The sequence below is a fragment of the Mercenaria mercenaria genome, unplaced genomic scaffold, assembly GCF_021730395.1.
Source record: "Mercenaria mercenaria strain notata unplaced genomic scaffold, MADL_Memer_1 contig_2914, whole genome shotgun sequence".
NCBI classification, from domain to species: domain Eukaryota; kingdom Metazoa; phylum Mollusca; class Bivalvia; order Venerida; family Veneridae; genus Mercenaria; species Mercenaria mercenaria.
Window position 1 is genome coordinate 8,089 of NW_026461005.1, and position 26,035 is coordinate 34,123.

The window sequence follows — 26,035 nt, forward strand, 5'->3', positions numbered from 1 at the left end:
CAATATTTTGTGCGCAGCTCAATCGCGCAGCAAGCGATAACCACTGTAAAATTCAGGATTCGCCGCCGAAAGTGCATGTCGGATATGCAGCGCACTCGCGCAAAAAATATCGTATGTACTGACAATATAGGTCGTGCATCCATATTTTACCTTTAAAAGTAATGGTGTTTTATTGGAGGAGTAGTCGTAGGAAGTGCTCGAATCGAATACATTGTGGACAGCCAATTTGAAAGTAAACTATTTCGTCCAGTAATGATGCAGCGGACTCCAAGTCAAATAAAATTCCAGAAAATCTTAACGTAGATCTATCTCCTTCAAGTTCAAATGTGACTTCCTAAAAATGTTGTTATACTTTTTGTGCCCCATCCCGCATTTTACGTAGTAAGACCAGAGTTATGGCCCTTGACAGTCAAATTGTACATAAAGGGTTTAAACATTTGTGTCTCATGTACCTCAAAAGTATATGCGCCAAGAGTTATGAAACCACACAAGAATTAAATTCAGCATGCGAAGTTGTGCACCAGTGCTTTTATTTGAGGTTTCACTCAGTAAAACACAGATTTATGTCCCTTGACGTGGTCAAATATATACGTAAATGGCATGTGAAAGCTTGTGTAGCACGTATCTCAAAAAGTATTTGACCTAGAGGCATGCAACCTTAAAGGAGCATTATTTTGCATGTGAGTAAGAAAATTGGTTAAGAAACTGATAATAACATTGTGCAATTTGTTTTGTAAGTAAAAAAATGTTCATAATTTTTAGGTGGGTGGGGTAATGAAAAAATACTTTTGTGGGTGGAGTGAATATTTTTTAATTTTTCTTGAAAACAAGCATGGGTTGATATTATTTTTTTGGTTTAAATTTTTTTGTCTTAGTTCTAGCTTACATAATATAAAATTTGGTAAAATTCTGTCCGCTAGATTTTCCATATCATTAAGGTTTCGATGGAGGCCTTGAGAAACAAAAATCAAACAACACCAAATCATAGAAAGAAAGAGTTGTTTGACATGAAAATTGAACAGCATGTAAAACATGTATATTACTTTACGAAACAAGTGTCAGTATACTGATATAAACATTGAATTCCGGAAAAGGGCTGCCTAAAGGGGCTCCACTTCCGGACAGTTAAAAGCCTTTAAAAACTCACCATTTTCAAAGAACTGTTACACATGTTCGTTTTGATGCATTTGCAATAGCGTGCGAGTGGTGAAATTTCGCATAACAAGGTGGTACACAGTTTTCAGCAATTGTTTATCTTTATTTCTTTACAAATGGTATTCATTTTCAAAGGGAGACAACTGTTCCCGATTATTTTAAGTACAAATGGCATTCATTTTCAAAGGGAAACAACTTTTTCCGATTATTTTAAGTAATCTTTGAGAAAAAGTTGTCTCCTAGAGGTCAAAGGATACAAGAATGAAAACTTTGTCCGGAGCATATCTTCTTCATGCATTGAGGGATTTTGATACAACTAAGCACAAATGTTCACAAGCATGAGACGGAGTGTCATGCGCAAGAACCAGGTCCCTAGGTCAAGGTCACACTTAGAGGCCAAAGGTCAGATACAAGAATGACTTTGTCCGGAGCATTTCAACTTCATGCATGGAGGGATTTTGATGTAACTTGGCAAAATTGTACACCATCATGAGACGGAGTGTCATGCACTGGTCCCTTCTTTTGAATTACTTCCCTTTGCTGTTACTATAAATAGCTTATATTGTAACTTTTTCATTACAAGTCGTAGGGAAAAATCGAGACCATTTTTCTGTAGTACAACATGCATGTTACATCCAATTCTGAGGTGTATTTTGAGCTATCTCTACCTGGTTAGGATTTTTGTATGGACTTGTAATTTTTTTTTTTTTTTTTTCTCTCTCTCTCTCTCTTTAAAGATTAACTTCCCTTAGTTGTTAAGGTTGCAAAGGTTTAAGATTTAACATCGTAATTTATTTATGATTAAATAAAAGATCTACCTTGCCAAACAAGGTCGGATCCAGGGGTGGAGGCGCACCAGGAACGCACCCCCAATAAAATCACCGGAGCATATAGGTATATAATTTGTCTTTGTTCTGGGTGAAAAAAAAGTTTTAAAAAAAATGCATTTTTCTCGCTCGCCATGCTCGCATACAATATTTCTTATCCCGGGTGAAAAAAAAAATGTGCATAAATTTGTCCTTGCTCGCATAGTTATTTATCTTAGTTTTGTTCTGGGTGAAAAATACAAAATAATTTTTTTTTCATGCATAGGTAATTTGTCTTTTATTCTAGGTAAAAAACATAAAATATGCCCTTTTCTCGCTTGCTACGCTCGCACAATGAAAATCCAACATCAGCTCTTATAATCTCTTTACCATTTCTATGTTAGATCTAATAGCCCTTGATTTTGTCACAAAACATGTCCTTTTTCAATACCAAATAAATTTAAGTACTTCAGAACGTCCAGAATGCACCAGACAGATCCATTTTTTTAAAAAAAATTCTTACACTCGCACCAAATTCTATTTCCGCCCTTGCCAAAGGCCACACAATGAATGTAGAAAAAAACTTTTATTCACGTTATAATATTTTGGTCTAATCAATGAGTAGAAAATCACAGGACCGTAGGAAGCATTTTCAGATTTGGAGTGGGGGTTGGAGGAAACACATATTGAAAATCAGCTAAAATTTACTCGCGATTACCATAATTGGTCATAAAATTGGGGGGGGGGGGGGGGCCCCCTGCCCCCCCTCGTTCCTACGGCCCTGAATCATTATCAAAATGTACTTAATTTGGCTATTTTAGACTAGCTATTAAACTGAGTATACATATTCATGTTGTTTTTATTTATTCATACTTCAAACTTTATACACACAAACATTGTTTGCAGAGACTGTTTAATCTAGCCGTTCACGGTATACACCTCAATGTCTGACATTTCCTATGGCTGAATTATCTCACGGGACCCTAGTGTTTAAATACTCCATGGTGTTATTGTCAATATTTTGCATTTCAATTTTAATTTTACGATTTTCATCATCCTTTTGTTTCATTTTCTTTTGTAAATATTTTACCTCTGTTTTTAGCTCGTCATTTTCCTTTTCTTTTACGAATAGTTTACTTTCTAGGATGTCGATTTTTTTTTCGACAGATTTCAATAGGTCGTCTTTCATCTGTTGGATGTTTTCTCGAATCATATTTTGAAGATTTCCGTCGCTTTTTGTCATGAAATGTTAGACATTTTTGTATTTATCTCTGACAACTGCTTTTGAATTGAGGTCAAATCCTCCTCAGTATTTTTCCCTGGTTTTGTTCGCGTTTTGTTTGGAGGAGTGCTCATACTTGAGTCAAGGTCACTTGCACCGCTGACTGCTTTCCGACCCTGTTTTTTTGAATTCTTGTTTCCACACTCTTTTTCCTTATTATTGTCTGCCATTTTCCTATCGGAGTCTCTTTCTACCATTTCTCAAGATTGTATTTGTTCACTTTAAATTTACTCAAACAATCAAATAAACAAAATGGCGGCGCCCATACATATAGCGGGCACGTTTTACATAATCAAGTTTTCGAGAGTTTATGAAATATGCTACAGCATTTTGGTCACATCTTGTAGTTTAAAGGTTTACCCTGTGTTTCCGTTACAAAGTATCCATAAATTTATTCCACAAAATTCCTTAGAAACACATTTAAATTGAGAAAAAGTCAGAGCGCAGAGAAAGCATGCCTACTGAAAAAACCACTACCGTACCCTCACTGGAAAGAGGTTGTGCTATGGAACGTTGTGTGTAAGTATGAACAAAAAGTTTCAACAAATAGAAAAGTTATGGCCAATATTAAAGTTTTTTGTGGTATGACACCGCCGACGACAATGCCGCAGATGCCTACGACGTCAAGGTGACAACAATTATACATAATAACAATACCACAGATTATCCATATAGAGTTCAGCACCTCTTTGATTTCTTGTTTCTCCTTAATGATATTATTGACTCGATCTTGTCCTAATCTGTGCCACTGTTTGGCCTTTGAGTATTTTTAGTGCCTGGAGTATTTTCCCTCCAGTGGGCATTTTTTTAAGAGTAATTTCATCTTTGAAGAAGTCAATGAAGAGATAATCTTCCTCAGTGTTCCATCTTCTCTTCATCCCTCTTCTTGTAGCTGCTGAAACAAGAATAAGTTTAGGTATTAGATCACTAATAGAGAACCTCCTTTTTGAAGAGTATTCAATTCCTACCATAAACCTACTTTTACTGCAATTCTTAGGTGGGCATAGGTTCAAGCCCTACTGGGACCAAATTTTTTCTCTTTATTTTCCTTTTTTTCTAGTAAGTTTTTACTTCTTTCAAGACTTTTTACTGATTTCTTGTACAAAAATGGAAAAAGATATATTAGATGAGCAATTTCCTGGTGTTCAAAGTGAATTTACTACTTAAACAGAAGGGGCAGAGTTACACATCTTTAAAAATATTGAGTTACATGCGGCGAAAGTTCTCTATTTTGCTTTTACTCTTAGATTATATATTGTGGAAGAAATTTAGGTAGGTTTTACGTCTGCCCCAAGGTTATTTTTAAATGAAGTAAGCAAAATTCAAAACAGAAACTCAGCATTCGACCTTAATTTTTCAATGTTAAAATATGAATTCCGTTTACTTGAGGCACCATAGAAACAAGAGCTGTCTGATGACAGCGCGCACGACTATTCGAAGAATTGATTGAATAACAGGGTCAAAATATTAACATAGATATTCAGACAAAAGAAAAAATAGATTGGACAATGTTCCAGTATTTGTGGATTTCGATACCGGTAAGTCTTGCACTAAATGGCAATGTGTGAAATAATTTCAAAGTCCAAAAAGGGCCATTATTCAGCCAAAATAGTTGTCAGAGTTATGTACTCCTGCTTACAGATGGAAATCATAATGATAAATAAGTGTTCAAAGTTTAAAAGCTAAATGTCAAATAGTTTTGACAAAACATAGACTTGTATGAAAACAGAACAGATTTCCAAGTCCAAAAAGGGCTGTAATTCAGCCAAAATAGATGATAGAGTTATGTACTCTTTCCTACAGATATAGATTATTATACTGAATAAGTGATAAAAGTTTCAAAGCCATATGTCAAACACTTTACACAAAATATGAACTGGTACAAAAATTAAACCAAGATTTCTAAGTAGAAAGGGGCCATAATTCAGCCAAAATCCTTGATGGAGTTATGTACATTTGCCTATAACTGGTCATGGTGATGGTAAACAAGTGTTGAAAGTTTCAAAGCTTTATCTCAAAAGACTTTGCCAAAATACAAACTGGTACGAAAAACTTAACCAAAATTTCTAAGTCAAAAAGGGCAATAATTCAGCCAAAATTCTTGATGGAGTTATGTGCTCTTGCCTATAACTAGACACAGTGATGGTAAACAAGTGTTGAAAGTTTCAAAGCTTTATCTCAAAAGTCTTTGTCAAAATATGAACTGGTACGAAAAACTTAACCATGATTTCTAAGTCAAAAGGGGCCATAATTCAGCCAAAATCTATGATAGAGTTATATGCTCTTGCCTATAACTGGTCATGGTGATGGTAAACAAGTGTTGAAAGTTTCGAAGCTTTATCTCGAAAGACTTTGTCAAAAAGTGGACTGGTACGAAAAAGTTAACCAAGGTGTGACGCCGACACCGACGCCGTGGTGAGTAGGATAGCTCTACTTATTCTTCGAATAGTCAAGCTAAAAATGATATTAACAATTTTTTTGTGTTTTATAATTGTTTACCAATATTCTGCTGTTTCTTTTATTACAATTAATGGTAAAATGAGTTCTCTGCAAATGTTTTGGATAGTGGCCATCACTTTGAAATTTGTCTGTACTGGAGCTTGAGGAGATACCATAAGTTATACAAAATTTATAAAAAACGCTACAGTAAAAGTTGTTTAAAAAATTGCAAAATAGTGCCAAACACGGATACCTTTCAGAATATACCAAGCAAAGGCCATTTAGAAAACATTACTATTAGTGATCTAATACCTTAATAGAAATGCAATAACAACGGCTTTTTTGAGGACCATGGTGTTGCATATTAAATGCGGTATCAGGACTGTAGACATTGTGGTTCTAAAGAATTCCTTATGTAAGTGAACATATACCTGATTAGTCCCGGGGCTGGGCAAGTATAACCTTAGGGGTCATAATTTAAACATCTTTGAAAGCAGTCCACTAGCTTATGAAACATGCAAAATCTTATGCTTTGGGCCTTGCGGTTCTGGAGGAAATTTTAGAAGGTTTTCCTTATATAAGTCTAAGTGAACTGATAAGCCATGCAAGGTTCATGATTTGAACAACGTTGAAAGAGGTCCACTTTCTAATGCTACATGCAAAATATTATAAGCTCTCAGCCAAGTAGTTCTTGAGAAGAAGCTTTTTAAAGATTTTCTTATATAAGTCTACGTAAAACTGATAGGCCCGGAGGCGGAGCTAATATGACCCCTAGGGTCTTGATTTGAGCAATTTTGAAGAGGTCCACTTGCTTATGTTACATGCTAAATATTTAGCTCTGGGTCATGCGTTTCTGGATCTTTTTGGAAGATTTCCTTAGTACTAGTAAAGCTGATAATCCCCAGGGCTGGGCCAAGATGAAGAGTTTTAAAGATTTGCGTTACTAACAAATGGACAAGTCAATCACTAGATGCTGGTGGCATAAAATTAGCATTTTCTGTCACTGTATTTATTGTTACTACCATACCAAAGTCTAAAAGAGTTGTTTGTAAAACAGGCATGCCACCCTGGGGGAGGGCTATTGTCACAAGAATTTCACAGTATGAAATGCACTAAGTGACCCCATGACCTAGTTTTTGACCTGGCAAGACTCATAATCAAACTCAACTAAGATATCATTTTGATACATCTGACCAACTTTGGTGATGATCAGATGATTTTTTTTTTTTCAAAAAGGGCGTGGACAAGATGCTGGTAGATGGTCATACCGACCGACCAACCAACATTTGCCAACCAATATACCCGCCATTTTTCAAAATGCGGGCATATAATAGGTAAAAATTTATTATTACACTGATTATCACTTCTATCTTTCAAATTATTCCTTTATTTGTTGAATAAAGTCTAATACCACATGCCCAAATTTATTCTGACAAAAAACATTTTATTGCTATTTTTATCACTGCACATATCCATTTCCATGGAAACACAATTAATATTTGCACTTATTGCTAATCTTTACTGACTTACGTGGATCTGCAGACACAGTGAGTTCCTGGTCATCGTCCGAATAAATGCGTCTTTGTGATTTTTGCACTGAAAAAATAAACAATTTTACAAAATAACAGTATCATCAACATTAGATGTCCGATTTGAGGTCAACAAAAGGCCCAAGTAGTATTTGACTACATAAGCAGCAGAATCATTCTGTCAGTAACTGAAAGCCATTTATTTTGGACAACTCTACTAAACTGATCTTTGTACAGTAAGGATCAACCTACATAACAAGTCATACCAAAGGATTAAATATAGTAGAGCGAGACAGTTTTTCTAACTGATAAAAATGCATGAAAAAATCATTCAAAATGACTGAACACCTGTCAGTTGGGAGGTAAAAATGAACTAACTGAGAAATTGAATCAGCATATGCAAAACTGATGTAGCTTTTGCCTTTAAACCTCATTCAAGCCCTGTGGTGAAGTGGATAACGCTTCTGCCTTCATGGGTTTAAAGTTCAAAATAGGAATAATGAATACTACTAAACCTACAGATAATATACTGAATATGAATAAAGACATTTTCCAATAAATTACGTACAGCAATTAATTCTTGAAATACCGAATGCAGTTAACTTGTACTGAAAACTCACACATGTTCATAACAATCCAGGGATCCTGGATTGGATCCCCACCGACCATGTAAACGTCACAGAGATTTGTTATTAATTTATTTCCTACATTCATTCTCTATCTACAGCTGTTTCATGTAGGGAAGGTGTCAGTTATTTGAGGGAGGAAATGTACTTAGTACAGGTTATCTGCTCAAGTCGGCTGAGCCTTCCCAAGAATAGTATAAGTAGGCCAACTAACCACTGTTATATAGGTGACATACTGTTGAAATATGGAGTTAAATAAACATTAACAAAACAAGTTTAACCCCCATTTTCCATTCTTTTCTTACTTAAGTAATGATACAGTCTTTCCCCAGGTATCAAAATATTTAACTTTTGAACAAATCTTTACAAGTTTCTTTACGAACCTTTTCCAGCAACTTCATCATCAGACTCTTCTGTTTCAGACTCATGTTGTGGCTTACCGAACTTAAGACACTGCAAATCAAAACATTTTATAAACTAGATATTGGTTGGTAGGAAAAAAAGGTAGAGTATAACCTCTGTAGAGTGACATCAGGTGGATGCAAGGAGAGTGACATCAGGTGGATGCAAGGAGAGTGACATAAGGTGGATGCAAGGAGAGTGACATCAGGTGGATGCAAGGAGAGTGACATCAGGTGGATGCAAGGATTTTGGTTGCTCTAGAGAGGTGTTGCTCCTTAGAGGTGTCAGCTATAAGCGACATATCCAGAATATAGTAGCAAAGTACCGTAACCTTAACATTGTGATAGAATTGTTTGCAGATTGTTTGCTGGTACTTGTAATTAATATTATATCTGTATACTAGTACATAAAAAGTAAACTAAATAAATAAACAAAATGTTTTAATCTTGTAAAGGAAACTCTTTTGAACAATCACACATTCATGAATTACCAGAATTCCGTGGCAACCAACCTATTTTTTTTCTTAAAGTCAAGAAATTTCTGACGTAACAAATTTCTAAGGAAATTTTTTAGGAAATTTCTAACCTAAGAAAAATCTACTAAGTAATTAGAATCTGTTAGTTAATGTTAGAATACGGCCCCAGATCCCTAAACGGGTGTGAAAACACACAATTCAACACAATTCTTTACAGTCCTTTGTCTCTTTAAAACACACGTTCAAGTGTTACAAGCCAATTTTAACACATTAGTGATAAGGTCATCCTTGTCCAAACATCAGCATTAAGCTCTTAATCGATTTTTAACCAGCAGTCTAATTACTCGAAAGATTTCCAACACCCAAAGCCAGTTACGTCATAACCACGTGTCCTTCAAGAGAGGTTTTTGGGGGAGAAGGTAACTTTTTTTAACAGCCGCTTGCCGCTGTACAGAGTTGTCGTTCGCTAGAGGTTAAAATACTTAGAAAATCAAGCAGAGGATTTTTTGTTGCCGTTGTAGGGAGGAAGCCGCTGTTCAGGTGCCGCTCTGGGAGGCTAAACTGTACATCCTCCTAATCCAGTTAAAATTTAAAGCCTTATCACCACTACCAGATGTATTTGAGGCAGCTCTGAGGGTGGTGTAAGATAAGGTCAAAGACTAGATGCCCACGAGCAACATGTCGAGCCCGCCAGCTGTCAAAAGAACTGGGAGTTGCACATGACACTCTTGTCTCATTGAGGCAAACATTTATGCCAAATAAAAAAGAGATTGCAAAAAGTTACAATACAAGTTATTTAAAGTAACAACAAAGGGACGTAAATCTTAAAAAAAAAAAAAAAAAATTCTAAGTCCACACAAAAATCCTCATCAGCAGAGATAGGTCAAAATACACCTGACAATTGGATGTAACATGCGTGTTGTACTACAGAAAAGTGGTCTTGATTTTTCCCTACCACCAGTAATAAAAAAGTTACAAATATAAGCTGTTTATAGTAACAACAAAGGGAAGTAATTATAGGATCTTGCACATGACACTCCGTCTCATGATGATGAACAATTGTGCCAAGTTACATCAAAATCCCTCTATGCATCAAAAAGAAATGCTCCAGACAAAGTCATTCTTGTATCTGACTTTTGACCTCTAAGTGTGACCTTGACCTTACACCTAGGGACCTGGTTCTTGCGCATGACACTCCGTCTAATGGTGGTGAACATTTGTACCCAAGTTACATCAAAATCCCTCCATGCATGAAGAAGAAATGCTCCGGACAAAGTTGTCAGTCTTGTATCCTTTGACCTCTAAGTGTAACCTTGACCTTAGACTTAGGGACCTGACTCTTGCGCAAGACACTCCGTCTCATGATGGTGAACAACTGTGCCAAGTTACATCAAAATCCCTTCATGCATGAAGAAGAAATGCTCCGGACATTCATTTCTGAATTTGGCCTTTGACCTGTGTGACCTTGACCTTTGAGATAGGAACCTGGGGTTTGCGCATGACACTCCGTCTCACTGAGGTTAACATTCATGCCAAATATAAACAAGATTGCTCCATGCATGTCAAAGTTATGGTCCGGACAAACAAATTCAGACGGATGCACGGACGGACGGATGCACATGCATACACCGAACAGCCATTTGGACAACTATGTCTTCGCTTCCGCAAGTGGGATCGACAAAAATGGATTCAGCAAATATAGGATAGCTGTATGTTGTATCTTTGATCTTACACCACCCAAAATGACAATGACTCAGACTGTAGACCCATAACTGTTCTGAAGTTTTTGTCCAAAATGTTCTTTATCATATAATGACACAGAGCTTTTGACATACAACCTTAAACTGAAAAGCAGTCAACAGATTGCATTCTGGTGAAATACTACGGTGAGCACGTTTCAAGTTTCTTAAGTTACAGTTATGTTTTGGGTAACTTAAATGTCACCATATAAAACCAGTAAACATTACCTTCAAAGCATGGATGGAATGTGTCAACAGAGCTGGAGGGCACAGAAGCTTGTTCTCCTAATGACACTGAACTCTGACTGGTTGACGTGAGCCTGAACACAAAGCTGAGAGACTCGGACTCGTGTCCTCCTATATATTCTAGACACTGACTGTCTTCAACTGTAGCCTTGTCTTTTTCAAAATCTGGACAATTTAATTTTTTAAAGATGATACCTCTCAGTAATAACATTTTAACAAGAGGACCATGATGGTCCTGAATCGCTCACCTATCCCCACATGACCCAGTGTTGAACTGAGTATGACGTCGTTATTTCTATTATTTGACATAGTGACCTAGTCAGACCTAGATATCATCAAGATAAAAAATTCTGACCAATTTTCATGAAGATCCATTGAAAAATATGACCTTTAGAGAGGTCACAAGGTTTTTCTATTATTTGACCTAATGACCTAGTTTTGAAGGCACGTGACCCATTTTTAAACTTGACCTAGATATCATCAAGGTGAACATTCTCATCAATTTTCATGAAGATCTCGTGAAAAATATGGCCTCTAGAGAGGTTGCAAGGTTTTTCTATTTTTCGACCTACTGACCTCGTTTTTGACCGCACATGACCCAGTTTCAAACTTGACCTAGATATCATCAAGGTGAACATTCTGACCAATTTTCATGAAGATCCATTGAGAAATATGGCCTCTAGAGAGGTCACAAGATTTTTCTATTTTTAGACCTACTGACCTAGTTTTTGATCCCACATGACCCAGTTTCGAACATGACCTAGATATCATCAAGGTGAACATTCTGACCAATTTTCATGAAGATCCATTGAGAAATATGGCCTCTAGAGAGGTCACAAGGTTTTTCTATTTTTAGACCTACTGACCTAGTTTTTGACCCCACGTGACCCAGTTTCGAACTTGACCTAGATATCATCAAGGTGAACATTCTGACCAATTTTCATGAAGATTTCGTGAAAAATATGGCCTCTAGAGAGGTCACAAGGTTTTTCTATTTTTTTAACCTACTGACCTAGTTTTTGATCCCACGTGACCCAGTTTCGAACTTGACCTAGATATCATCAAGGTGAACAGTCTGACCAATTTTCATGAAGATCCATTGAGAAATATGGCCTCTAAAGAGGTCACAAGGTTTTTCTATTTTTAGACCTACTGACCTAGTTTTTGACCCCACGTGACCCAGTTTCGAACTTGACCTAGATATCATCAAGTTGAACATTTTCACCAATTTTCATGAAGATCTCGTGAAAAATATGGCCTCTAGAGAGGTCAAATGGTTTTTCTATTTTTCGACCTACTGACCTAGTTTTTGAACGCACATGACCCAGTTACACAATTGACCTAGATATCATCAAGGTTAACATTCTGACCAATTTTCATGAAGATCCATTGAGAAATATGGCCTCTAGAGAGGTCACAAGGTTTTTCTATTTTTAGACCTACTGACCTAGTTTTTGCCCCACGTGACCCAGTTTCGAACTTGACCTAGATATCATCAATGTGAACATTCTGACCAATTTTCATGAAGATCCATGAGAAATATGGCCTCTAGAGAGGTCACAAGGTTTTTCTATTTTTAGATCTACTGACCTAGTTTTTGACCCCACGTGACCCAGTATCGAACTTGACCTAGATATCATCAAGGTGAACATTCTGACCAATATTCATGAAGATTTCTGAAAAATATGGCCTCTAGAGAGGTCACAAGGTTTTTCTATTTTTAGATCTACTGACCTACTTTTTAAGCCGAAGTGACCCAATTTCGAACTTGACCTAGATATCATCAAGGTGAACATTCTGACCAATTTTCATGAAGATCCATTGAAAAATATGGCCTCTAGAGAGGTCACAATGTTTTTCTATTTTTAGACCTACTGACCTAGTTTTTGACCCCATGTGACCCAGTTTCGAACTTGAGCTAGATATCATCAAGGTGAACATTCTGACCAATATTCATGAAGATCTCATGAAAAATATGGCCTCTAGAGAGGTCACGAGGTTTTTCTATTTTTAGATCTACTGACCTAGTTTTTGACCCCACGTGACCCAGTTTCAAATTTGACCTAGATATTATCAAGTTGAACATTCTGACCAATTTTCATGAAGATCCGTTGAGAAATATGGCCTCTAGAGAGGTCACAAGGTTTTTCCATTTTTAGACCTACTGACCTAGTTTTTGACCGCACGTGACCCAGTTTCGAACTTGATCTAGATATCATCAAGGTGAACATTCTGACCAATTTTCATGAAGATCCATTGAGAAATATGGTCTTTAGAGAGGTCACAAGGTTTTTCTATTTTTAGACCTACTGACCTAGTTTTTGATGGCATGAGACCCAGTTTCGAACTTGACCTAGATATCATCAAGGTGAACATTCTGACCAATTTTCATGAAGTTCTTGTGAAATATATGGCCTCTAGAGAGGTCACAAGGTTTTTCTATTTTTAGACCTACTGACCTAGATTTTGATGGCACGTGACCCAGTTTCGAACTTGACCTAGATATCATCAAGATGAACATTCTGACCAATTTTCATAAAGATCCCACAAAAAATGTGACCTCTAGAGTGGTCACAAGCAAAAGTTTACGCACGGACGACGGACGCTGCGCGATCACAAAAGCTCACCTTGTCACTATGTGACAGGTGAGCTAAAAATTGATAATTTATACCTTGAGGATTTGACAGCCTGAATCCATGTCTCCTACCGACTGGCTCCATCTCTACATCAGCATCAATGGGCTCAATGGACTGCAGCGGTATTGTGCTGAAACTCCTAGACTTCAAATCAGCACAGTGGTAATCCAGACTGGCTTGCTGTAACTTGGGAGACTCAGACTCATGTTCTAGGGATTCTGGACTGTGGCTGTCTTCAACAGTAGCCTCATCCACGCCTGTAAATATATACAGTCAACTGTTAGGTCTTAATTCATATACAATATGTATATATGTATTAAGCATTTTTTGGCATGTTTGGCCTTGCATGAAATTGACGGGTTTGATAAAAATTACAAGGGGGTCTAAAATCAAACTTTGCACTAATGTTTCAGTTTTTTCTTTTTTTTTTAAAGTCAATCTTATCTTTTTTTTTTCACTGAAACCTGTGTTGTGACCTTGCTACAAATAGAAAACAGAAATGCTTCATACATGCAAGGTAATTATTTATCATTTCAATAACTAAAAAGATAACTCTTGAGAGAAATGTTCAATTTAGCATATACACTGAATACATTTAAAAGTTATCTGCCAGTTGTCCAAAGGATATCAAGTATTTAAACTCATGTATTTGTTATTTTAAATAAGGATCTTTTCTAAATATGCAAAATAACTGACCCATGTAGGTAGCATGGTTTTAACAAAGCTTAAAATTAACATTCTACCATACATTTTCTTTTTTTATTTTGAGAAAATCAGGTAGGGCCATCAACAAGAGGGCCATGATATCCCTATATCGCTCACCTGAGTCATGTTATTCATAGCGTTGCAGAGTTATCAAGTTTTTTCAGTTTTTCTCAATCAAGTTCATCAACTAGTCGGGACAAACATCCCTTCTTAGTTTTAGGGACTAAGCCCCTAGCATTTCAGAGATATCATAGCTTTTCACCGGTAGTGTAACCAAGAGGGTCATGATGACCCTGGATCGCTCACCGTAGAAATATGAGCTACATGTTTCAAATGTCAAACTGATGATTTTTAGAATTTTTTTGGAAGATTTTCCGATGTACAATCAAGTAACCCCTGGGGCGGGGCCAATTTTACCCCAGGGGTTATGATTTGAACAAAGTTTGTAGAAGTCAACTGGGCAATGTTACATATCAAATATCTAAGATCTAGGCCTTCTGGTTTATTTTTAGCAAATTCATGAAGCTTTGCCTATGTACAATCAAGTAGCCCCTGGGGCTGGGTCAATTTGACCTTGGGGGTCATGATTTGAACAAATTTTGTAGAAGTCTACTAGGCAATGCTACATGTTAAATATCTAAGACCTATGCCTTCTGGTTTATTTTTAGAACATTTTTGAAAATTTTCCTACGTAAAATCAAGTGACTCCTGGGGTGTGGTCATTTCTGACCCGGGGGTCATGATTTGAACAAATTTTGTAGAGGTCCACTAGGCAATGCAGCATGTCAAATATCTAAGCTCTAGGCCTTCTGGTTTATTTTTAGAAATTTTTTGAAGATTTTCCTATGTAAAATCAAGTGACCCCTGGGGCGGGGCCAATTTTACACCGGGGGTCATGATTTGAATAAATTTTATAGAAGTCTACTGGACAATGTTACATATCAAATATCTAAGATCTAGGCCTTCTGGTTTATTTTTAGCAAATTTATGAAGATTTCCCTATGTACATTCAAGTAATCCCTGGGGCTGAATCAATTTGATCCTTGGGGGGTCAAGATTGAACAAATTTTGTAGAGGTCCACTAGGCAACGCTACATGTCAAATATCTAAGCTCTAGGCCTTCTGGTTTATTTTTAGAAATTTTTTGAAGATTTTCCTATGTAAAATCAAGTGACCCCTGGGGAGGGGCCAATTTTACACCAGGGGTCATGATTTGAATAAATTTTATAGAAGTCTAAAGGACAATGTTACATATCAAATATCTAAGATCTAGGCCTTCTGGTTTATTTTTAGCAAATTTATGAAGATTTCCCTATGTACAATCAAGTAATCCCTGGGGCTGGGTCAATTTGATCCTTGGGGGACGGGGGGGGGGGGGGGGGGGGGGGGGTCAAGATTGAACAAATTTTGTAGAGGTCCACTAGGCAACGCTACATGTCAAATATCTAAGCTCTAGGCCTTCTGGTTTATTTTTAGAAAAATTTTGAAGATTTTTCTATGTACAATCAAGTAACCCCATGGGGCGGGGTCAATTTGACCCTGGGGGTCATGATTTGAACAAATTTTGTAGAGGTCTACTAGGCAATGCTACATGTCAAATATCTAAGACCTAGGCCTTCTGGTTTATTTTTAGAAAATTTTTGAAGATTTTCAATAGAAATCTATGCAAAATCAAGTGACCCCTGGGGCGGAGTCAATTTTGACCCCAGGATCATGATTTGAACAAGTTTAGTAGAGGTGCACTAGGCAATGCTACATGTCAAATATCTAAGCTCTAGGAATTCTGGTTTTTGAGAAGAAGATTTTTTAAGATTTTCCTATGTAAAATCAAGTGACCACTGGTGCGGGGTCAATTTTAAACCCTGGGTCATGATTTGAACAAATTTGGTAGAGGTCCACTAGGCAATGCTTCACACCAAATATCTAAGCTCTAGGTCTTCTTGTTTTTGAGAAGAAGATTTTTGAAGTTTTTCCTTTTGGTTGCCATGGCAACCAGAGTTCTGCATGGAATTCAATTCTTTGAAAAAATTTTGTAGAGCTTCACCGAAGGAACATTCCTGTGAAGTTTGGATGAGACTGGCCTAGCGGTTTATGAGGAGATGTCATTTAAAGTAAAAGTTTACGGACGCTGGATGGTGAGTGATCTTTGGCTCTGGTGAGCTAAAAAAAAAGGTCATGGTGATCTAGACAATGAGCTTTACCCTTAGGGTCATCTACTGTTAGGACCAACATCCATTCTAAGTCTAAGGGGTCCTAGCCTGAAGCACTGCTGAGTTTAAAGTTTTTTGGTACTACAGGTCACTGTGACCTTGACCTTTTCCTTCAGGGGCATCTTCTGGTCAGGACCAACACCTCTACTAAGTTTGAGGGTCCTATCCCAAAACTTTGCCAAGTTATCAACGTTTCTGGCACTAAAGGTCATGATGACCTCATGACCCGCCGGGTGTGGCAACTTTTCACCCCAGGGGCTTAATTTGAACAATCTTGGTAGAGGACCACTAGGCAATGCTACATACCAAATATGAAAGGCCTAAGCCTTGTGGTTTCAGACAAGATTTTTTTTTAAAAAAATTCCCTATATGTCTATGTTAAACTTGTGACCCCCCCCCCCCCCCCCAGGGAGGGGCAACTTTTCACTCCAGGGGCATAATTTGAACAATCTTGGTAGAGGACCAATAGGAAATGCTACGTACCAAATATCAATGGCCTAGGCTTTGTGGTTTCAGACAAGAAGATTTTTTAAGTTTTTTCTCTATATAATCTATGTTAACTTGAGACCCCCCCCCACCCCCCAAGACGGGGCCACTTTTCACCCCAGGCTCATAATTTGAACAATCTTGGTAGAGAACCACTAGGCAATGCTACATACCAAATATCAATGGCCTAGGCCTTGTGGTTTCAGACAAGAAGATTTTTAAAGTTCTTTCCTATTTAAGTCTATGTAAAACTTAAGCCCCCCCCCCCCCCCCCCCACGTGGGGCCACTTTTCACCCCAGGGCCATAATCTGAACAATCTTTAGCTCCTGTGACCTAGTTGTGCAATGGACCGTAACCATTTGAACAACTTTGGTAGAGGACCACCCAAGGATCATTCCTGTGAAGTTTGGTCAAAATCTAGTCAGTGGTTTAGGAGGAGAAGAAGTTGACACACAAACGCACACACACACACAGACGACGGACATTCACCGATCACAATAGCTCACCTTGAACACTTTGTGCTCAGGTGAGCTAAAAAGAATGGGCCATAACACTGACTCAGTTTTGGACCAGTTTCATATTACAAATAAATAGTGGTCAATGGAATATCAAAGGTTTTGAAGATCTACATAACTACTGTACCTTCTCCAGGTCCATCTTCTTCTGGGTTTGGTAAAGGCATCTCTGTAAGAAATAAATAATCATTTTAGAAATAACTGTTTCTACAAATTAAAATAACCAGAATCATATATAACAAGAGCTGTCACAGGAGACAGCGCACTCGACTATTTCGATGCTGGATAGTGAAACTGGGCACACCTGAGGAAACTAGAGCTGTCACTGGAGTGTTTAATGACTCCAATTGTGGATGAAGATATTGCACAATAGCCTGAGTCTATGTCAAAAATATCAACTTAAAGTAATAAGAGAGGTAAAGATAAAATGTATCAAAACACTATATAAGTATATCCTAAGCAAAAAGGGGCATAATTCATTAAATATTGGTGCCAGAGTTATGCACCTTGTGTCATATAGTGTTGGTGATGATGCTGAACAACTATTCTAACTTTGAATCAAATCCATTCAGTAATAACAGAGACAGAGTGAAAATGCATCAAAACTTTAACCTAAATTTCTAAGTAAAAAGGGGGAATAATTAATGAAAAATTGGTGCCAGAGTTATGCACCTTGCGTCATATGGTGTGGGTGATGATGTTGAACAACTATTTTAAGTTTGAATCAAATCCATTCAGTAATAACAGAGACAGAGTGAAAGTGCATCAAAACTTTAACCTAAAATTCTAAGTAAAAAGGGGAAATTATTCATGAAAAATTGGTCCCAGAGTTATGCACCTTGTGTCATATGATAAGGTTAATGATGTTGAAAAATTGTTTAAGTTTGAATCAGATCCATTCAGTAATAACAGAGATAGAGTGAAAGTGCATAAAACTTTAACCTGAAATTCTAAGTAAAAAGGGGAATAATTCATGAAAAATTGTGCCAGAGTTATGGCCCTTATGTCATATGATGTGGGTGATGATGCTGAACAATTATTTCAAGTTTGAATCAAATCCATTCAGTAATAACAGAGGTTGAGTGAAAGTGCACCAAAACTTTAACCTGAATTTCTAAGTAAAAAGGGGGAATAATTCATGAAAAAATGGTGCCAGAGTTATGCACCTTGTGTCATATGATGTGGGTGATGATGTTGAACAACTATTTTAAGTCTGAATCAATTCCATTCAGTAATAACAGAGATAGAGTGAAAGTGCATCAAAACTTTAACCTGAAAATCTAAGTGAAAAGGGGGGATAATTCATGAAATATTAGTGCCAGAGTTATGGCCCTTATGTCAGATGATGTGGATGATGATGAGGAATAAGTATTTCAAGTTTAAATCAAATCCATCAAGTAATTACAGAGATAAGTTGAAAAAAAGAGAAAGTGCACCAAAACTTTAACCAAGGTGGGGACGCGGAAAGACGCTGACGCCGACGCCAACGCCGGGGCGAGTAGGATAGCTCTCCTTATACTTCGTATAGTCGAGCTAAAAATATATACACAGCACTCTTGATATGACAGAGTTAAGTACATGTAGTATCAGTACTCCCTGAATGTTAAAAAAAAATATTTGGTTGCATGAACAGTTTTTCTTCCTTTCATTGATAATGTTTCTAGCACATTGAATATATATCATGTCTACTATACTTTTTTTAAATGCACAGCCCATGACGTCATTGACTAACTTTCCTTATGATTGCACGTAAAAAAAACTTGTGTAAGTGTATTTTTGAGGCAAACTATGACTACTTATCCGGTAGTTGTGAATCTGAGTCCCGACAGAGACTGACAAATGTGCCTGCAATGATGGGGTAAAGATTATCTCCTGACTAATAAAGGTGAGGTCTGGCATGACTTTGTTTATAAAGGCAAAGCCTGGAACGACTAAGACATCATTTTGAAACAAGCCATAGACCGCTTGTTTATTGTACTACAGTATTGACATTTCGATCAAGAATAAAAGCAAACCAGTCATAAACTTTGCGTTAATTTCATACTTTGTGGTTAATAATATTGAGGATAAAAATCAGTATAAAACATGACGATGGGGCTGTTGTTTGTAAACCCAGCTATGAAATTATCGAATTATCAGGAGTATAACCAATTTTTTAGGCATAACTGGTATGCCCAGATTTTATCTTGCCATTTTCTTGGCATATTTTTAAAAAGTGCTGTATGCATGTATGATAAGGAGTGCCTCACTACTCATTAATAAATATTTTATTGCATCTGCTAAACAACTGGAGCAAACATTTAATACTGTATAGCATAGGGGCGGATTTTCGTCACAGAGCCCTTACAGAAGAAAAAGGCCTGCTGCGTACTCTTGCTGTGTACATACAGCGTATATGATGCGTACATGATGTGTACTGAAATCAAGGGCTTTAAATAGTACGCAGGATCTACACCACACATACACCTACAGTACGTTTGTAGTACACTTTTGACATGCAAATGAGATCTGCCGCGTACTACTTGCTGCGTACATGCTGTGGACTACATAGTACACAGGATGTACGCTGGAGGAATTTAGTATGTGGGAAATAGTACGCAGCATGTACGCGGCACATACACATACACTGCGGCGTACATGCTGTGTACTCCTGGCCCAAGTCCTGCGGCGTACATGCTGTGTACTCCTGCGGCGTACATGCTGTGTACTCCTGGCCCGAGTCCTGCGGCGTACATGCTGTGTACTCCTGCTGCATACATGCTGTGTACTCTTGTGGCGAAACTGCTGTGATAATGTAAATTCCTTACCCCACCAACTTTCGTATGCAAATGCTGATCATTTGGACAGAAAAAACAGAACAAGAGGACCATGATGGTCCTGAATCGCTCACCTCTTCCCACATGACCCAGTTTTGAGCATGACGTCGTTTTTTTCTATTATTTGACATAGTGACCTAGTTTTTGAGCTCATGTGACCCAGTTTTAAACTTGACATAGATATTATCAAGATAAAAATTCTGACCAATTTTCATGAAGATCCATTGAAAAATATGGTCTCTAGTGAGGTCACAAGGTTTTTCTATTATTTGACCTATTGACCTAGTTTTCGAAGGTACGTGACCCTGTTTTGAACTTTACCTAGCTATCATCAAGGTGAACATTCTCACTAATTTTCATGAAGATCTCATAAAAATATGGCCTCTAGAGAGGTCACAAGGTTTTTCTATTTTTAAACCTACTGGCCTAGTTTTTGACCACACATGACCCAGTTTCGAAACTGACCTAGATATCATCAAGATGAACATTCAGATATTTTTTCATGAAGATCCATTGAAAAATATGGCCTCTAGAGAGGTCAAATTTTTTTAATAATTTTAGATCTACTGACCTAGTTTTTGACCGCAGTTGAACCAGTTTCAAACTTGACCTAGATATCATCAAGATGAACATTCAGACCAACTTTCATACAGATCCCATGAAAAGTATTGCCTCTAGAGAGGTCACAAGTTTTTTTTATTATTTGACCTACTGACCTAGTTTTTTTAAGGCACGTGACCCAGTTTCAAACTTGACCTAGATATCATCAAGGTGAACATTCTGACCAATTTTTATGGAGATCCATTCACAAGTATGGCCTCTAGAGAGGTCACAAGGTTTTTCTATTTTTAGACCTACTGACCTAGTTTTTGACCCCACATCACCCTGTTTCGAACTTGACCCATGAAAAATATGGCCTTTAGAGAGGTCACAAGGTTTTTCTATTATTTGACCTACTGACCTAGTTTTTGATGGCACGTGACCCACTTTCGAATTTGACCTAGATATCATCAAGGTGAACATTCTGACCAATTTTCATGAAGATCTCATGAAATATATGACCTCAAGAGAGGTCACAAGGTTTTTTTATTTTTAGATCTATTGACCTAGTTTTTGATTGCACATGACCCAGTTTCGAACTTGACCTAGATATCATTAAGATGAACATTCAGACCAACTTTCATACAGATCCCATGTAAAATATGGCCTTTAGAGAGGTCACAAGGTTTTTCTATTTTTAGATCTACTGACCTAGTTTTTAAAGGCACGTAACCCAGTTTCGAACTTGATCTAGATATCATCAAGGTGAACATTCTGACCAATTTTCATGAAGATCTTGTGAAATATATGGCCTCTAGAGAGGTCACAAGGTTTTTTTATTTTTAGACCTACTGACCTAGTTTTTTATAGCACGTGACCCAGTTTCGAACTTGACCTAGATATCATCAAGATGAACATTCTGACCAACTTTCATAAAGATCCCATGAAAAATGTGACCTCTAGAGTGGTCACAAGCAAAAGTTTACGGACGCACGGACAGACGGACGACGGACACCGCGCGATCACAAAAGCTCACCTTGTCACTTTGTGACAGGTGAGCTAAAAAAGATAAGTGACATGCATAAGTAAGTATTTACCCTTACCAAAATAATGTAGATTGATGTTATCAAATAAATTAGTATGCTTTTCTTCATCCACTTTTCAATGAAATAAATCAATTTTTGTAGCATGTAATTTGGTAAACAGTTGAAGAAAATGGCGTAACTGCATCAAGGGGAAACAACTTTAATGCAACTAAATATAAGTGTTATGATTTATTATAGACGATGTGTGCGTAGTATGTATTTATTTTGATTAAAATCCATCTGAAAACAATCTAGGACTGGAATTGTATAAGCATTTATACACTTTTACGTCCGTAAAAAGTAGCGCACCAAAAAATTATGGATTGATTTTTTCCAATGGGGCGAGCGCAATTAGCCAAAAACGTTCTGAAAATATACGAGCGCCAAATCCGATGAACAACTTTTTAATTTGGTGAGGCCTTAATGAGTTAACATAATGAGCATTAAAGCCTTTATAAAACATGATAGAATGGTGTTTTGCTTAAGAGTATTCAAATAACAGTGAGAGCTATTAATTCTTCTCATTCGGGCGCTGTTGAGGCATTATCTTGGTAATTATTTCATGTATTACAAAATGTAATGCAACGAAGTTCAAATAAGGCTTTTCAATTATCCAAGTTAGAAAGCTCCAGGATTAATTCAAAATGAAAAAGAATATATTTTTACACTGCATGCAAGGTGCAGCTCAGAAATCACTAAGATGTAAGCTTCACAAATGAACATTGCAAATAGTTTGGCAAATTTTCATTGTTCAGAATACCGGTAATCTGAACTATTCTATGCTATTAAGATAAAAGTTACTCGGAAATCAAGTTCTTGCTTCCAAAAAAAAAAAAAAAAAAAAAAATGTACAAATCCTTCCTGCATGAAGTGTACTTCAGACTTTTACCTAAAAAAATTCAAAGTATAAACACAAAAAGAAAATGAACAAGTCCCTCCCTCGTATATGAAGTTTACTTCAGACTTTAAGGCCAGATTTTTTTTATTTTTCGTTTTACCGACCCGCGACCCTAGATTTTGCCAGATGAAAAAAAAAAAAAAAAAAATTGATGTGATGAGTGAAGCAAACATGAAATACATCTAGTGTAAGATGAAAACTCCACCCACTGAGACTGTCAATAGTTCCAAGGATCAAGATGTAAAATCTGCATTTGAAATTGATGTTCTAATGACTATACGTCGAAATTATGCATTTCTACCAAAACCCAGGTATGATATCTAGCAGTACTATAAAAATTGTTTAGTGCTACACACATATATAAAAATCAAAAATTGGTAGTGCATGTATCCAAAATGTGTGTATATACCATATGTTGAAACAATTATTAATAAAATGGTCTACAGATGGTGACCTAAAATAACCGAGAGGAAAAAATCCCTATGAACAGTCCAGACTGGGGATTGAACTGTTGTAAGTGCCTACTATCACTACACTCCTCCCCACTTTATCATTGTGTATGCTTTGTAGGTGTAATGTTGTATTAATGGAAAGTTGTATGTGAATATTATTTAAATGTATATTTTTGAATATTAAAATAAGAAAATGTAAATGTTTCAATTTTAAAGTGGCATATAGTGATTTGTCTTTTTAACAAATCAGAATGAAAATAATAAATCCTTTGCAATGCTTTGTCGTTGATTGGAGCAGGGTTAGTCGTTTAGATGTGAGTTATTAGATCACTCCCTCTGAGTATGGGCTTGTGATATAATTCCTATGCATCTGAACTTCTACCAGTGCTCTAAACAACCACAAAGCACGGCAAAGGATTTATTATTTCTCAGGTACACTATCATAGACAGGCATAGTGTTCATCATTCCATAAAGCCTGATATTGAAAGGCACATTTGTTAATAAGTTATCATATTATAAAACAACAATTTAACTGTATTTTTTTTTCTCCTCCTACCCTACCCTTTTCCAAAAAAAAATCTGTAAAAAAAAATAAATTGCGTAACTGTTTTTTTATTTTTTTTTTTATTCCCTCCTCCTACCCTACCCTATTTCAAAAAAAATCAGTAAAACAAAAAATTAAAAAATTCTGGCCTAACTTATAAAAAAAAAACTAAGTATAAATGCCAAAAGAAATTGTACAAGTCTTTCCCGCGTATATGAAGTGTACTGCACAAATTTCAAAGTATCTGCGGTGTACATGCAGTGTACTATTTTCTTGTACAAGTCCCTCCTGCGTACATGCAGTGTACTCCTTAAATTTTCAGAGTCTGTGCTGCGTACTTGAAGTGTACTAGTGACCTCCTGCGTACATGCTGTGTACTCGTCGAAATAGTATGCGGCATGTATGTGGCATGCGGTGTATGTAAAATGTACTCCTCTGGCGTAATACTGCGTTCGCGGCATATAAACAGCAAATACGCAGCATGTATGTCACACAGGCTTGCTTTTGTAAGGGAGGGGAATTAAAAAATTGTTTAAATACACCCTTGCATTAACGAAAATAACTGCTACAGATTACATATAGCAAACAAACATAATTTTAATGATGGCCTTGTTGAACAGTTTTAAAGTATTGAATGAATTTGCGGTGTTCTATTGTGTTTGCTGAATGGGGGGGGGGGGGGGGGGGGGGGGGGGGAAGAGAGGAACATAGTATTTTGGGGGGGGGGGGGGACTGGGTCCTTTATAAGGACCCCAATTGGGCCAAACGAGGGCCCTGCCTTTCAAACACTGATTTACCAAGATGATAATTCCGATACACTTTTTATATATTTTCATAACTGATATAGTGAACTTTAAAGACATTTGGTTCTTAAGCCCTCTAATTTGTTTACAAGAAGTTATTTCAATCCACTTTACAGCCAGCGAGTCAAGAAAAATTGACAAATATTCTCCATCCCCATTCTCGTAGAATGGGAGATATTAAAGAAAAAAAAATCAAAATTCATACCTTCAATTACTATGTCCTTCATCTGCTTTCACTTCCATTCATTGACTTTACCATTTTCGACAGCATACATCATCAGGGCAACCTATAAAATAACAAGAAGACAATAATACTCCCGTCAATTACCTGAACTTGAGCAATCTGAAAGTGTAATATAACCTCATATGTGACCTTGACTTTTGACAGATGAACCTCAAACACAAAATGAAATGCCTCTAAATGCTGTGAATTTATGCAGTTACTTTTACACCTTTGCAAAATATCCATTCGTAATGTTCACATCACCAAAATCACAACAACTTTGTTTCAACCCCTCACTGAGACCTTGATCTTTAACTTATCAAAATTGTGAGTATAGGATAACCCAGAGCATGTCTTTTTTTTTTAAAAAATACAGGAAGAAAGTCAAGTCCCTTGGCTGCCATGTTCTTTAAAGAATAATTTTAAAAATCTGACTCAGGTTCACTCCTGGAACATTTTTTTCAACTAGAAGACGCTTTTTTAAAATAAAAGCACATGTCTCCCCCTTCTGTATGAAATGATGAGATTTTCAGCTCAAAGATTATTTTACATGATACAGTGAAATCATTTAATTTGTCGGCACAAAATTTCGTGGTTTTGGCCAAAACGGCTGTTTCGTGGGACGTAAATTCATGGATTTTTCCACAAAAATAGATCAAGTATATCATTTTGGTCTAACATGTGAAACCTACACATGTCAAACAGCGCTACCGTGGTTACGGAATTTGCAATCTACGCCGCAGGAGATTAGCGAGTGATCATGTGCCAATTAACGACTGCGTTATCTATAATTATATGACCACTAATTTGCAGAACTTAATGAAACTGTGAAATATTCAATAAGAAAAGTCGGCGCCAATTAAAAAGTGTCAAAAGCTTAGCATCTGGGATATAGTCTTGCACAATTAGCATTCATAATCGAAACAAATATAAAGTTCATCACATTGATCATTTGATCGGGTTTCAAACAAGATTGCAAATTAAAAAGAACAAGGCAGTCTGAGAGACAGCTAATGATCCCCCTCCACTGCTATGGATAGTAAAAGGGTAAACCTTTGACCTTTAGCTGTGACCTTGACCTTGAACTGACATGGCTGACTCATGAATTCTGCACAACGTCTTGATGAGGTGATCATTTGACCCAAGTTTCATGAAAATCCTTCAAGGGGTTAAGAAGATACAGAGCTCAAAGCTTTGACCTTGAGTTGTGACCTTGAGTTGTGACCTTGACCTTGAGTTGACATGGCTGACTCATGAGTTCTTGATGAAGTGATCATTTGACCCAAGTTTGATGAAAATCCTTCAAGGGGTTTAGGAGGTACAGAGTGGACACAAAATGGAAGGCTCAAACCTTTGACCCTAAGTTGTGACCTTGACCTTGAACCGGCATAGCTGACTCATAAGTTCTGCACATTGTTTTA

General features: G+C 36.9%; 1 protein-coding gene across 1 annotated transcript in view; it reads right to left on the minus strand.

Moving 5' to 3' along the window:
* Nucleotides 1–2,775: 2,775 nt before the first annotated feature.
* The window catches only part of LOC128552566 (uncharacterized), a 32,277-nt gene continuing 9,017 nt past the window's right edge, over nt 2,776–26,035 (minus strand). Inside the window, exons 3-8 of the mRNA XM_053533619.1 lie at nt 24,597–24,678; nt 17,380–17,421; nt 13,371–13,592; nt 8,221–8,290; nt 7,213–7,278; nt 2,776–4,138 (exon numbers count right to left, since the gene is read on the minus strand). Of these exons, the coding sequence (XP_053389594.1) occupies nt 3,960–4,138; nt 7,213–7,278; nt 8,221–8,290; nt 13,371–13,397 (342 nt within the window). The 5' untranslated portion in view covers nt 13,398–13,592; nt 17,380–17,421; nt 24,597–24,678 and the 3' untranslated portion in view covers nt 2,776–3,959. The remainder of the gene's footprint in view (nt 4,139–7,212; nt 7,279–8,220; nt 8,291–13,370; nt 13,593–17,379; nt 17,422–24,596; nt 24,679–26,035) is intronic.